Genomic DNA, 15,958 nt, shown 5'->3' with positions numbered 1-15,958 from the left:
ATGACATCTAAAATGTATATTCTTACCAGGAAAGTCTTCTTTCACCTAAGGAACAGCCTGTCTTTGAAGTGTAGTTAAGAAACAGCATTTTATTGAAGGACAAAATTCTGTGTTGCAGAGAATGTATTTTTTTAGCCAAATAAAAATCTACAGTAGAAAAAAGAATTGTAGCTTTTAAGGTAACATAAGACAACAAAAACTAATTCATCCACTGTCAAGTATGGCTGCATCTTATTTCATTTTATTTGTAAAATCTCAATGCTTTATTAAAGCATACGTGATAAATGGCATGTTAATATTGTACAAGTAGCTCTCATTCTTTAACCTTAAATAAAAATGTTAGCATTTCAAAGATTTTCATGGTTATACAAAGACACAGAATATTTTACTTCACACTATAAGATGCATTTAGACAGTAATAAAAGGCAAAAAGTCTTGGTGTTGACTTTTCAATTCTAAGCAACTAAGCTAACTAAATTTAACATGGAATGCCTCCAGGTTAGAACTGTTTTAATACCATTAGCTACTGATAAATTATAGTTAAAGCAGCAGTAGTGATTAATGATTTGAAAATAATCCTTAAGATTTTGCTCCATTTTCTATAAAATGCATTTATTTCATCTACCTACAAGACGGTAAGTCTTTTACGGGTTGATCTTCCTAGAATAGTGTCGAACTGTACATCTTCCCTTTCCTTCTGACTGTGTTTAACACCCTTACTCTGATGATACCATCACAGGATCAGAGCTGATGCCCAAAGCTCTATCGACCAGAATAGTTGGAGGGATATGGTGGTTTTTCACCCTAATCATCATTTCATCCTACACGGCCAATCTGGCTGCCTTCTTGACAGTAGAGAGAATGGAATCCCCCATAGATTCAGCAGATGATCTGGCAAAGCAAACCAAGATAGAATATGGGGCGGTTAGAGATGGATCAACAATGACCTTCTTCAAGGTAAGAAGCTAACAAAGTGTTCTCAGTGATTATCTGATACTTGTGGTAGAGTATAAAAGAATCTGTCAAAAAAAAAAGAAAAAGAAAAAAGAAAAAAAGATGTTGGGCAATTTTTTAATGAAATAAAATTTATAATTACATAATCCCATTATAAGGAATCCTTAAAGCCTCAGTCAGCATAAAGCAATTTCTTTGGTCCCCAACTAGGTGTCATTTACTCCACCCCAATTTAGTGTACTCAGATCCATAGATCAATATCTTCAATATCCTCTCTTGCCTTTACACCAGAAAAAAAAAATCTGAATACAATCTAACCACTCATTAATTAATCACTCATTTATAGAACCCATAAAATAAAGGTTCCTTAATCCAGAATTCTTTTAACCAGAATACTTGAATATCATTATTTTGTTCTTTCTGTCCTGTACCTGATGAGATAGAAACAGATGACAAGAAAATGTGTTGATACTGGAATTTAGTGAGAGAATTAAGAACAAAGAAATCCCGGGAGACTCTGGTCTAATACTGAGTCCGCACTGATGAAGGACAGTGTTCCCAGCCATGCCTGAAGCTTTTCAAAATGTCTTCGGAGGTACCACAGGAGAATTAAGTTGGATGAGTTTAGTTTTCGAGTCAAAGGCATTTCATTGTTGAGGTCTTTTTAATTACTTACCCATAGTAATGAAACTGATTTCTGCCTTGCTTTTGGAGGAAGCCTTAGTACTTTTATGATCAAATCTCAAATACTCTAATTCCAGTGAAAAATAGATTTTAATAGATCCAATAGGGTAAAGATCATGAAGTTCAACTCTTCACTTTACTTACGAAAAGAACAAAACCTTCAGAAGCTAAATTACCTGCTCCAAGTCAAATACCTAGTCTATAACAGAGAAGGGGCTAAAGTTATTTTTTGGAAAAAAAAAGTATTAATGGTGGTAAGTGTGCATGTGCATAAAAGGAAAACAACAGTTGTAACCAAAATAATCTCTAAAAACACCCTTGTCAAAGATTCATATTCAGATTACCAAAAATGGAGTTGTCACCTCGGCATTAAGTGGACTGTTTGGGGTTTTTTGTTTGTTTGTTTGTTTGTTTTGGGGGGGGGGTTTGTTTTGTTTTTTGTTTTGAGATGGAGTCTCTCTCTGTCACCCAGGCTGGAGTCCAGTGGTGCGATCTTGGCTCACTGCAAGCTCCACCTCCCGAGTTCAAATGATTCTCCTGCCTCAGCCTCCTGAGTAGCTGGGATGACAGGTGCCTGCCACCACACCTGGCTAATTTTTGTATTTTTAGTAGAGACAGGGTTTCACCATATTGGCCAGGCTGGTCTTGAACTCCTGACCTTGTGATCTGCCTGCCTCAGCCTCCCAAAGTCCTGGAATTGCAAGCGTGAGCCACCACGCTCAGACAGGGGTATGTTTTTCAAATAATCTTTTCCTTTCTATTATTTCCACTGAGTTCAAAATGAACTCTTCTTTCATTCTTATTTCCTTTTTAAACATTGTTTATAGATTTAGGAGGTATAAGTTGCATTTTGTTAGATGGATATAGGGCTTTTAGGGTTTCCGTCACCCAAATAACATACATTGTACCAATTAAGTAATTCCTCATCTGTCAGCCCTGCCACCCTCCCACCCTTCTGAGTCTCCAATGTCTATTATTTTTTGAGTGGACTGTTTGACTTGTGAAAAATACCAGCTTAGAAACAAAAACTAAGGTTAGGAAAAAAAGTACACATTTCTTTGTATAACACTATTGGTTCACAAAAATAGGAATTAACTATACAATAAGTTATAATGTTTAATAACAATAATAAATAAAAAGGCATTGTTTTAAAAGTAAACTATATCTAGAGTTTTATCAAGAAGCAAAGTAATAGAAAAAGTAGGACTTTTCTTCTGTGTTAAAAAAGATTTTTAAACACTTTTTATTTTAAGAAGTGTATCATTTATTTAATGTATGTGTAAAGCATGGTGATTGTTTCTTCTTTGGACAGTGATGTTCTAAAGACAAATGACATTATGGCTTTGCAAGCTGCAGAAAGTATTTTCCTAAAATCAATAGCGTGAAGAGACACAAGATACCCCAAGCTAGTGATTCATCATGGCCCTTGTCAGAAACCAGGGAGGTCATTTGCAAAGCTCACAGGACAGAGGGACACTGGCAAGATAGAATTTGGTATATCTGAAAAAATATCTGAAACGATTTATCTCATTCAGCAATATCAAAGAGTTTTAAAGTACTGGGAAATGGGCTAGCAGAAGGCAGAGAAGATTCTACTTCCTTCAAGATGTTCGGCACAAATGTAAGGGAAAGAGGCTGTGCTGTTCTTTGAAAAAGCAATAGACCTGACTTTGCCACTGTACACAGGATCTATGCACCTCAGAGAGGAAGAATGTGATGATAGTACAAACAGCATCAATAAAAATAGCGGTATGTCCTGTGCACTAGCCCTTACCTGTATTACCTCATTTTATCTTTAAAAAAGACCAATTGAGCACCAGGCACTGTGGCTCACACCTGCAGGCACTGTGGCTCACACCTGCAATCCCAGCACTTTGGGAGGCCGAGGCTGGTGGATCACCTGAGGTCGGGAGTTCGAGACCAGCCTGACCAACATGGAGAAACCCTGTCTCTACTAAAAATACAAAAATATTGGCCCAGCGTGGTGGCGCATGCCTGTAATCCCAGCTACTCCGGAGGATGAGGCAGGGGAATCGCTTGAACCTGGGAGGCTGAGGTTGCAGTGAGCCGAGATCGCGCCATTGCATTCCAGTCTGGGCAACAAGAGTGAAACTCCGTCTCAAAAAAGAAAAAAAAAAAAGAAAAAGAAAACGACCAATTGAGATAAATACCAACATTATCCCTATTGATGAGGAAAATGAGGCACAGACAGGCTAGATAACTAACCCCAAAGTTAAAAAGCTAGCAATGGAAGAGCCAAGATTCACCAAAATTCAGAGAGTTCTAGAAAGTCAGTTCCATGAGGGTAGAAACTCGGTCTTCTTTGTATGCCATTAAGTCACCAGAATCTAAAAAAGTGCCCAGTCATATAGCAGGCATTCAGAAAACTGTGTTTTCAATAAGTGAACAAGTAAACTCTGGGAGAGGTGGATTTCTATCAGAGAGAGGGAGGGAGATTGAATAAAGGAGCAAAGGAAGGAAGCCGAGAGGGAAAGAGGGAGGGAGAGACAGAGGTGGATGGATACATAGGGACCCACACAAGAAGAGACACTGTTGCCAAGTTCCTCATTTTACAAGTTAGCTTGTGGCCCAGCAACCCAGTTTACCGAGAAGAAATGTATTTGCAGAAAGAGAACAAGGACTAAATCCGATTTAGTTCTCCCCTTGAGGATGGTAAGCTGTCAGAAAGCGTCAGAGGGATGTACACTCAGGTTCTTAAGCTGGATTATTCCACAAGGGAAAGAAACGTTTCGGCTTTTTTGCTCTCGGGGTAGTTCCGCCCTAAATCACTGAGTGACAGCAGGTACAGTCACAAGGACTCAGTCCTGACCTGGTTCCACATGAACATGTTTCACCTCTGCTATGTCATCAGGGCCTCTCTCCTTCAGCCCTTTCTCTCTCAGTTAAAGACAATAACCTCTCTTGGGCTGTAGAATGAATAAGGAAAGCTACATTTGCCTAATCTAACCTGGAACATCCTAATCAGTTTTTGGAGCGCAAGTCATTTGCTAAGATGGGTCCTGTCTCCACTCAATCACAAAGAAACTTCTAATGAGAAACGTTTTCTCATCACACACAGTGTAATTTAAAGTGTTTTTCTTCTCAGAAAAGCAATATTCCTCTGGCAGTACCCAAATGATAAAAACTGGTCTTTTTACTTTCAAGTTGATTTAAAATCATTTTATAGCCAAAGAATGGCCAGTTGCAGGGAGGAAAGGGATTCAGACATTATCAAGATCCATGACCAAACAAAATACTCGAATGCCTCACATTTGGTCGCTAGGCCACAAGCAAGGGATGTGTTTAGTGAAGTTTGTCCTTGAAATGTGTGCCCAGAAGTTGCTCGCTAAAATTTCATTCAAAATCCGTTGACTTTTTCTCTTAGACTTGGCTATTCTTGCAGACAGCATGACACTCTACATTTTAGATCTGATGTATTCATTTCTCAACAAGAAGAAAACCAAAATTTAGTTTTTTAAAATAGCTCAGGTGAGATTCCACTATCCACCACCTGAGCTCATATAAGGCTGAGGGAACTAAGTGGAATTCTTTTTTCTTTTTTTTTTTTTTTAATGGAGTCTCGCTCTGTCACCCAGGCTGTAGTGCAATGGTGTGATCTTGGCTCACTGCAACCTCCGCCTCCTGAGTTCAAGCATTCTCTGCCTCAGCCTCCCAAGTAGCTGGGATAACAGGCATCTGCCACCACGCCCAGCTAATTTTTTTTTTTTTTTTTTTTTTTTTTGTATTTTTAGTAGAGACGGGGTTTCACCATCTCAGCCAGGCTGGTCTTGAACTGACCTCGTGATCCACCCGCCTCAGCCTCCCAAAGTGCTGGGATTACTGGCGTGAGCCACTGCACCCAGTGGAAATTTTTTAAACAAGTGCTAGCTCAAGCTAAGACGTGACTGAGACAGGGAAGCAGTGGCAGTTTTCCTTCAGTCATTCATATATGGAGCAACATGGATCATCAAGGATTGTATTTACACAAGAGAATAGAATTAAATCATAAATTCAATTCCACATATTCTTATGAAACTTTAAATGGACATCCTGAGATTCTACCTCACTTTGTCCATCAAAAAAAAAAAAAAAGCAACTCTAAGTTTCGATCACTCAGCTAATGATGCTTATTAAGCATTATGTTTTCACAAGATCATCAACACTCTGGAACTTACAGTTCAAGCACTATGGGAAATATAATAGCCTATTTGGTCAAAGGTCTCGGCACCACAAGACCAATTAGCTGGACAAGATTAAAGGGAGGCAGAACATTTATCAAGTGTCCAGGTACTGTTGGAGATGTTTTGGGAAATTCTTCTCTGAATATGAGGCGATCAGCATCAAATTAATTAATGGACTATGTTTATGGGTCAGTGTATTAATAATTCAGAACTTCAACAGACTCTATTTAAGAGAATTTTTTTTTTTTTTGAGATGGAGTCTCACCCTGTCGCCCATGCTGGAGTGCAATGGCGCGATCTTGGCTCACTGCGACCTCCGCCTCCCGGGTTCAAACGATTCTCCTGCCTCAGCCTCCTGAGTAGCTGGGATTACAGGTGCCTGCCACCACGCCCAGCTAATTTTTTTATTTTTAGTAGAGACAGGGTTTCACCATGTTGGCCAGGCTGGTCTTGAACTCCTGACCTTGTGATCCACCAGCTTTGGCCTCCGAAAGTACTGGGATTACAGGCGTGAGCCACCATGCCCGGACTATTTAAGAGAATTTTTAATAAAATCCCTCTCATTTCTGCTTGACATAATACTAATTAATAATCCAGATTTAACTCTATTTGTTTCTCTGTTCTCTGCTGATGAAATTATTTGGTCCTTTCAATTGTTTCTCAAGTCTGAACAGTACAGGATTTCCTTCGCTCCCAACTCCCTGGGACCACCACCAGCATCTTAGGAGGTGCAAAGATCAGTCAGTTCATAGCCAAGCTCTATGGACACAACTTGGGTTCAACTTTCCTAGGGGCTACATGACGTATTTCCATCTTTTATATCCAAGACAACTGACAACGATGACAACAATGACAGCCAATTCCAACTTTTCCTTTCAGAAATAGTATACTAAGATTCTGGTTTTCTCTCCCACAGGAAGTTAGAAATGTACAACAGCTCTGTTCTTTCTTCTTGTTGGAATTCTATTAATTACCTTATGAAACAATAAGATAGTCCAAACTGTGGTCTCACAGTGATAGTGTAGCAAGTCACATTTTTTTTTTCCCAGATGAAGAAAGAATAGTCATGATAATGTCTAAGAACCGTATAAGGCCTAAAAGAATGGATTTCCCAATGACCCTTGTGAATCATCATCCAAGGAGGATAATGGTTTTAGCCCATGGATCAGAGAATGGGAATACCAGCTAGTCTTCTCAAGAAATATGACCAACTTCTTACGCTGGGATATAAAGTAAAACCTACAGGAAAGTGTTTTTGATGGAGATCTGGACCCAGAGAGCCTGGGTTCTACTAAATATAAGTTATGTAGGCCTTGGCAAGTAACTTAAACTCTCTGTACCTTGATTTCCCAGTCTATAAATTGAGGATGATTTCTACCTCAAAATTATTTCGAGGATTTAATGACTTAATAGAGGTAATATGTTTATACTACCACTTAGTACACTGTAAGCAATAAAAACATTAGATATTATTGTAACTATCACTCATAACATCATCACCACAATTATTCAACCCTTACCTCTAGCTATTAGTCCTATTTTTTCAGTCTCTCTAGATTTATAAATATTTTGGTTTGGTCTTTGTTCAGCTTCCTTACTGTCAGTCATCTCTGCACTGTCTGCCTTCTGCTAAAGGACAGAAAAGTCCAGAAGAAGTGCCAGTGCCCAAGATCTCAAAGATTTTTGGAGGCCTGGCCAGACAGCAACTCTAGGCCTTGGAGGCCCTTCTTGAGCACATACATTGCATTTGCCGAAGCACTTACCAGATGGTAAGTAGGCAAAAGATGGTAAAGCTGCCCTTAGAATGCAGACAAGAAACAGAGTGAGGCAATTCAGTTTAATTCAGCTCAATTTATATTTTTGCAGGGTCCTCAATATGGTCAGTACTGAGGTTGGCACTTAGGAGGGAAAAAGGTATAAAATCATGAGCAAGAAATGAAGATCTGAATAGCAATACAGAGACAAGATGTATGAATACCTGTTAAATACAACACAACATGTGGTTGCATTGTGCAGACAAGAAGTAATGGCAGAATTTCTTGTGAGCCAAATTAGCTATGAAGTATTCATGTAAGAAATACTTCTCAGTAGAAGCTTGCCTTGTAACAAATCACTGTCCTCCCAGACTCAAGCCAGAGGATTACACAGATTAAATCATGATTCAGTCTAAAATGACTTGGATAAAATAGGTTTTAAAACATCATAAAAGACTTGTCATTTCTGGCTTTCATGGTCTAGGGACTTTGGACCAGCTGTGGGAACAAGGGATTCTCTAACCTTTATCATCTCTTTCCAGGGAGTGGTTAGGTGCTGTCACCAACCCAAAAGACATTTCAAAGAAGTTACTGGGCACTGCACCAGTGGAAATGAAGCAATGAGCCATTGTAGGGAGACAGATTTCAGACAGTTATAACCATTTCAGGACACATAAGATGAAAGCCATTTCTCAAATACTCTGCATAGGAAGGCACTCTTCACATAAGAGTTCCTAGCTTATGTTGGAAAAATCCAGCTAATTTTACCATCAGTGTCAGAAATGTTAGGTCTCTGTAGGTTAAAAGTGCATTTGTTTGGGAAGAAATCTATGAGGTCAATTTAACCTTTTTCAAAGGCTGGCAGATTGCCTGTAATAGACCAATCTTTAACTCTAGACAGGAGAAAAACATGAAAAATATTTTAGCAAATCTGTTTAAATCCCGCTGAGGGAATTTTCTAAAGGGAATCCATAAATTTTTTAAATGTTGGAGAATCTGCAAATGTCATAACTTTTCATCAAATCAAGATAAAGACATAATCAACTGCAGTGTTCATATTATACACATTTGGAAGGCAGAGGCCCTAACTATACTACAAATATTTTCTTCTGATCATCTTCCTTCAAAGCGATTTTTGTAAATTAAATCATATTTTCAAAATAGCATGAGATTTATTATTTAATGAAATAATATGTTAATCAGGTCTAAAAGAAATGGTTGTTTTTAAGGCAATTATTCACCTCTGATGTACCTATTTCACAAGTACGAAGTTCTACATAGCCAATGTCTATGTCCTTGGTTAATTTTTAAGGGTTGTCTTAAATCAGGATTTGCCTAAAGTAAAAGTAAATTGGAGATTTTAAAATATAATTGTTTGTGATAGTTCATTTGTTCTATATGCATATATTTACATTTATAAGATCACTTTTGATAAGATAAAAAAGATCAAATGTCAATAACTTATTTCTAATGTATATTTCAGTGTGTAGAGTAAAAATATACATAAACACAGATCGATATATAAAATCATCAGCCATATTAGTGTGAAGTAGAATTGCATGATTACTGATTCTACTGAAAAATGAGATTATACATCCTAACTGTGAAAGTCTTATAATAATAACTTGTGGAAGAAATAATGTGATAAATAATAGTTATCTCAATAAAAAGGAAACATTAGAGGGATGTTTTATAAAATGGAGTTTCCATCAGGCTTAAGACCATGCTACACCCTAGAATTTGCACATATTTTATTTACATTGTGTGGTGGAAATCCTGTAACTAAAAACAGTGAAACTATATGAAAAAACTATATGAAAAGCAAAATACTGTTAAAGGAAAGGAAACAATATAAACAAGCCACATTTTTTCCAGGTTCCAAGTGTTGCACTTCTGAAAATACTGTCTAAATTTTTGTCTAAACAAGCGTAAGCTATTAAAAGTCAGGTAAATAGTTTCTGTACATTATGTGATGAGTACAAGAGTTGCAACAGCTCTGGCTATCATAGAAAGATCCCACAGCTACTTGTTTCAATTATTTCTTTAGAAAATTTGTTAATTCTGTTGAAACATTAGCCAAGCCTTGAGTTTGCTGTTCTGTGTATTAAAAGAGATAGTTCATTCCTTGTTGGTGAAGAACACAGACCCTGGAACCAGATTACTGGGATCAAATCCTGGTTTCCTCATTTCTTCATGTGCTGTTCTATTTCCTCATCTATAAAAGAGAAATAATAATGGTACGTCTTTCATATGATTACTATGAAGATTCGATTAATCAACATATGCAAAGTTCTTAAAATAGTGCTTGCTATACAGTAAATAAACACTGCATATGTTGATTTCTGTTACTATTTTCAGTAAGTAATTTTTAACGCCTGCAGACATTATAAACTATTTCCCAGTGAGTGTTTAACTTGAATGTATTATAGGGGAAAAAAAGAAATAAATAAAATAAATAATGTTCATCAAACACTGATGCAGTAACACTCCCTTATAACAGATTTGAGATGAAAAATGCTTATTCTTTGCCGACAATGTTTCATCAGCATTAGGATAGCCACATAATCAGATTTAAACAGATAAAATGAATTTATCTAAACAGACGCCTCTCAGGATTAAAAAGAAAAAATCCTGGGTGATTTCAGATTTAATAAATGAGGCTTTTTCAGTTTTAGCAACTTTTGCTAAGAAGCTCAGAAGGCATTCCAAATATTCTAATTAACTTTTGACATATCTAGTGAAATAAGAGGCAACCACTATTTCTGTTTGGGGAACATATATTATTTATAGCGATTTAGGAGGCTGGCTGAGATTATATGTGATTTAGAAGTACAAAAACACCCAGGCTGTCTTTCTAACACTTTGCCTGGTCTTTTAATATGTATGATAATTTTTCATGAAGTATAATCCTATTTTTAAGAATTACTAAGATTTGAGACTTAACCATGAAAAAAAAAATCTGCTAAAAGGAATACATGTAATTTACTCCCAACATTCTACTTTTTTATCTAACAAAAAATAAACATTACTGAGCATGGCATGACAGTGGACAGAACTCTGCAGTAAAGAAGAAAGAGCCCTCAATTCTGTGCGGTCTCTTCCACTAACCCTCTGCCACCTTCTGTGTGTCATTTGCTGTTCCTGTCCTCAGGACCTGCATATGTGATAGGAAGGGGTTGGTCTAGAGAGTAGAACGTGGTGGTTGAAGCATCTCCTTATGTGAAACTTGTCTAAGCATGACATCCTCCTTGCAGTTGCCTAGTGATAGAAAACTTACTATACCAGCTGGGCACGGTGGCTCATGCCTATAATCCCAGCACTTTGGGAGGCCGAGGCAGGTGGATCACCTGAGGTCAGGAGTTTGAGACCAGCCTGGCCAACATGGTGAAACCCTGTCTCTACTAAAAATACAAAAAATTAGCCGGGCATGGTAGCAGGTGCCTGTAAACCCAGCTACTCAGGAGGCTGAAGCAGGAGAATCATTTGAACCCACAAGTCAGAGGTTGTAGTGAGCCAAGATTGTGCCATTGCACTCTAACCTGGGGAACAAGAGTGAAACAATGTCTCAAAAAATAAAAAAGAAAACTCACTACACTTTTAATGTGCTGGAGCTGTCTACAGATATTTCTACCTATTAAAAAAAGTTATTCCTTAGCCACATTTTGGGTCTTCCTGCAAACTCTAAATTCCCTAGCATCTCAAGTAGCCTAGAACTCTAACTGTGAAATACAATAAAGCCCCACAACAGCAAACTTTTTAAATGATGAAAGAGAGCTCTAAATAACAGCAAAATGCTGCTCTTCTTGCTCCCATTATGTTTACTATTACTGTGCTCTAGTGAGAATAGCAAGGGGTCAAAGGAATTTATAACACTTCCTGTACCTTCAACTTACCAAGTCCCCTAGCAAGTAACAGTTTTCTGTCAGAGAGAAAGTTCTGCCCTCCCTGCTCAAAGGTGTTCATGCCAACTAGACTTCCCCTGTAGCTCCCTGGGAGAGGTCAGGCCTAGAACAACCTTCTACTCCAAGAAGGAAGATGTGGATGTCGTTGAATTTAAATCCATGATCTCTGTTCCATAGAGCCATGCTACTCAAAGTGTAGTGTGAAGAGCGTGTTGGCTCAGGAAACATTTTGTTACTAAGCTGTGACAAGGAGAAGAATACTGAGAGTAAGCATTTAGAAATGTTGCAGCTGTTGAATACTGAGGTTGCACTAAACTCATGACCTCTCTTATCCCTGAGATTACACCACTTGCATGCTGTTGAATACCCACAGGGTGAGCCACAGGTGGTATGACCTACATATTCGTCCTGTGCAGGAGGACCAAAGCTAGGTCTGCCATAGATTGAAAATAATGAAGTCCTTCACTTCAGATAGTTTAGGTTTAGAGTTGAATCGTGTCATCCTTTCCCATATCCTTCACTTCCCCGGACGAATTGAAGGACTCCCCACACTTTCTCCATTTACCATGGATGAACTGAACATTGACTTTGTTTTTGACTTCCATAAACCACAAATTCAGTTTTCTAACAATTTACAACATTCATTTTAATAAAACCTAAATATGGTGAAAAAAATGTTTCATGAAATTTTTCTATGTGAAGGTTGATTCCTATTTCATATCAATATGTAACTAACTAGCAACCCACCTCAGGGAATAATGAGTCCATGAGTAAAAGCTATATTTTCACATGTAGATCAAGTAAGATTAAAATCATTCTCAAAAGCATTTTGGCAATATAGACATCTACCTCCCCCAAATCAGCATGGTACAGTGGAAAGAGCATTGAATTAGATATTAGGAGTGCTGGAGTCCAGAATTAGCTCTGGTATTAACTTGCTTTGTGACTTTTTGAAGTCTCCAAGCCTTCTGTACTAAAACTTCCTCCTCTGTGACAGTAGCAGTTTGTATGAGCTGATCTCTAAAGTCTCTGACAAGTTTAAAATTTTATACTTCAAAGAAAATTATTTTCCCTTAAGGTAGTTTCCTGATGGAAGAATAATTTTCCCAGCTGTGCATTTACTGCCACAAGATAGACTGACCTTTCTGCACTTGTATGAGTAGCTCTTTTACTATAAGTTTAGCATTATCAGACTTTGCAAGGCTGAAATCACACAACAAATGAAGAGTAACCCTGACCCCCAAAACACGCCTTTGTCATGGAGACATGAGCTGCAGTTTGCAGATATCTCCGGGGCTGTGGTGTAACTCACAGGGGCCCAATATGACAGAATGGGTTCCATAAAATACCAATATCTATAAGGTACTGTTTATTGAATTGTTATTTGTTTCACAAGACCTTTCTCAGGGGGATTTTCAATGCCTAACAATCTGAAATAAAGCCATCTGTCCTCCCATAACTCATAAACCCTACAGTATTAACCCAGATCCTAAATAGAGGTTGGAATTGAGTGGCCCCCAGGAACACCTGGGCATGAATAACCGTGATAGAGTTGACTCCGCAGGTATTCCATTTTTTGCTTATGGCCCAAAACCATGTTTTAAGCTTTCCTGAACTACTGAGATGATGCATCCTGTGCCTGCCAAGGATCTGTCTAATGTGTGTGAGCATTATATATAACCGTGATAACTGGGGTTAGCTTAAAAATACCAGTAATTCCCATAATGTTTTTCATCTCTGAAATAAGTGGAGAATGCTAATGCAAATGAAGAAAAATTCAAAAAAAAAATTGGAACTGTATGGAAATTACAGAGTAAAATGCAAAATGTCTAATCATAGATCACTATTCAAAAGAATGGAAAATTCATATTTAAGCAATATGAAAATTTAGGCAGTATACTTTAGCAAAAAAAGTAAGATAATGAGGCAGTGGTACATATGTATATGTGCATATATTACATAACATATGTAATTTATTACTGAATCTATCAAAAAGCTGAAGAATATGAGAAAAGACAAACATATTAATAGAACACTTTAAAATGAGATATTCAGTCCTTATTATCTAAAATATGATTGCAATTAAAATTATACACATGAAAAGGCATATAAATACAGTATGAAGATTTTTCTTTTTTTTTTTTTTTTTTTTTTTTGAGACAGAGTCTCGCTGTTGTTGCCCAAGCTGAAGTGCAATGGCATGATCTTGGCTCACTGCAACCTCCACCTCCTGGGTTCAAGCGATTCTCCTGCCTCAGCCTCCTGAGTAGCTGGGATTACAGGCACATGCCGTGACACCTGGCTAATTGTATTTTTTCAGTAGAGACAGGGTTTCACCATGTTGGTCAGGCTGGTCTCAAACTCCTGACCTTTATGTGATCTGCCCACCTCGGCCTCCCAAAGTGCTGGGATTACAGGTGTGAGCCACCACGCCCAGCCGAAGATTTTTCTTATCTAAATTTTAATTTGAAAAGAGCATTTACATTTTAGGTTTTCTAGAAAAGAGAAGAGCGAATGACAGTTCTCTCACAAATAAAGCAGAAGAAGTCAGTAGTTTATTCCAGGGCTCTCCCCAGCAGAAGAATGCTGGATCAAGGATTGAAACTTACATACCTGGAAACAGCAAAACAATACCTGCTGGAGTTGAGCGATTGAAAGGAAAATGGATGAAATGAACAGAGTCCTGGAGTGAGCTAGTCATCCCTTAGCCCACTGGGCCACAATGGCTTGTCGATCAAGGTCTCCATGCAATAGCTTCCTCCGTGCAAATGCTGTCCAATAGTGAGTGAACTGGGCTCTTCTCAGCTACAAAAGTGAAGCCTTGAGATCATCAATCTTGACTCCCCCACCTGTGGAGAAAGTATCCTCCCTATCATTATTTGAACCATTGAGACTTTGAATACCTTTAGGTTGTATTTTTCCAGCCCTCTTCTGCTGGTGTGTTTTCTTTCCCTCCAGAAATCAAAAATCTCCACCTATGAGAAGATGTGGGCTTTCATGAGCAGCAGGCAGCAGACCGCCCTGGTAAGAAACAGTGATGAGGGGATCCAGAGAGTGCTCACCACAGACTACGCGCTGCTGATGGAGTCCACCAGCATTGAGTATGTGACGCAGAGAAACTGCAACCTCACTCAGATCGGGGGCCTCATTGACTCCAAAGGTTACGGAGTGGGAACACCTATTGGTAAGAGGGGCAGACATGAACCAAGACTGAGATAGAGAATGTCAGTTACCAGTTTGGAAGGAAATGGGCTCAGAGTTCTTTATTCCAAATTCTGAGAAGGCCAACAATGCCATTAGTGAACTAATGTAAACATCCATATAGATCAGAGACATAGTCCGAATTACAGATTCCCAGATATTTAACTTAATATACTTTTAACCAGTGTTTCTTTCAAGTTTTACCAACGCATGTTGAAGAATATATAGATTTTATTATTTCACCCCAAATATCTTAAAGAGAATATCTTTCTAATTAATCCTCTTCACATTGTTTCCTTCAATACCCATATATGCCTATATAATGTATCTGCCTTAAATTAGAATAGAAGTTGATTCTGCTTACGGATAGCAAAAGTGAGAGGGCTAGTGTTCCACAATGATAGATGAAAAAGCAAGGCTATATCAGTCAAAAGAAAAAGGATAAAGATTTAACTATAAGTCTGATGTGCTCAGGCAATGTTACATTCAATCAATGCCAACTATGTAAAACCTCTAAATTCCTTAGTTCCATGCTATTACTCTCCTAAGAATATTATTGCCTAGGTATATAGACCGATACAGCAATGCATTCTTGTATGTCTATAGGAGACATGAATAGAATTTAAGGGGTAATTAGTGATTTCTTCTCCATAGAAAACTCCCTCTCTATTGTTTCCCTCTCTATAGAAAACTGTATCGTGGCCAGGCGCGATGGCTCATGCCTGTAATCCCAGCAGTTTGAGAGGCTGAGGCGGGCAGATCATGAGGTCAGGAGATCGAGACTATCCTGGCCAACATGGTGAAACCCCTGTCTCTACTAAAAATACAAAAATTAGCTGGGTGTGGTGCCGTGCACCTATAGTCCCAGCTACTCAGGAAGCTGAGGGAGGAGAATCATTTGAACCCTGGAGGTGGAGGTTGCAGTGAGCTGAGATAGTGCCACTATACTCCAGCCTGGGCAACAGAGTGAGACTCCATCTCAAAAAAAGAAAGAAAGAAAGAGGGAGAGAGGGAGAGAGGGAGAGAGGGAGAGAGGGAGAGAGGGAGAGAGGGAGAGAGGGAGAGAGGGAGAGAGGGAGAGAGGGAGAGGGAGAGGGAGAGGGAGAGGGAGAGGGAGAGGGAGAGGGAGAGGGAGAGAGAGAGAGAGAGAGAGGGAGAGAGAGAGAGAGAAAGAAAAGAAAAGAAAAGAAAGAAAGAAAGAAAGAAAGAAAGAAAGAAAGAAAGAAAGAAAGAAAGAAAGAAAGAGAAAGAAAGAAAGAAAAGAAAAGAAAAGAAAGAAAGA

General features: G+C 38.4%; 1 protein-coding gene and 1 long non-coding RNA gene across 12 annotated transcripts in view; one reads left to right on the top strand and one right to left on the bottom strand.

Moving 5' to 3' along the window:
* Positions 1–15,958, top strand: part of GRIK1 (glutamate ionotropic receptor kainate type subunit 1) — a 404,073-nt gene that overhangs the window by 364,776 nt on the left and 23,339 nt on the right. For all 11 annotated transcript variants that reach the window (XM_063720803.1, XM_063720802.1, XM_024239397.3 and 8 more), the window contains 2 exons: positions 740–957; positions 14,434–14,659. In XM_063720803.1, coding sequence (XP_063576873.1) covers positions 740–957; positions 14,434–14,659 — 444 coding nt within the window. The remainder of the gene's footprint in view (positions 1–739; positions 958–14,433; positions 14,660–15,958) is intronic.
* Positions 9,210–14,814, bottom strand: LOC129052447 (uncharacterized). The gene is made up of 4 exons (XR_008517498.2): positions 14,538–14,814; positions 14,379–14,450; positions 14,110–14,280; positions 9,210–9,788 (listed from the first exon to the last, which is right to left on the bottom strand). It is a non-coding gene; the product is annotated as an uncharacterized LOC129052447 (long non-coding RNA).

The sequence above is a fragment of the Pongo abelii genome, chromosome 22 (genome assembly GCF_028885655.2).
Source record: "Pongo abelii isolate AG06213 chromosome 22, NHGRI_mPonAbe1-v2.0_pri, whole genome shotgun sequence".
Classification (NCBI taxonomy): Eukaryota; Metazoa; Chordata; class Mammalia; order Primates; family Hominidae; genus Pongo; species Pongo abelii.
Note: the sequence above shows the minus strand (reverse complement) of the source record. Positions and strands in the feature narration are given on the sequence as shown.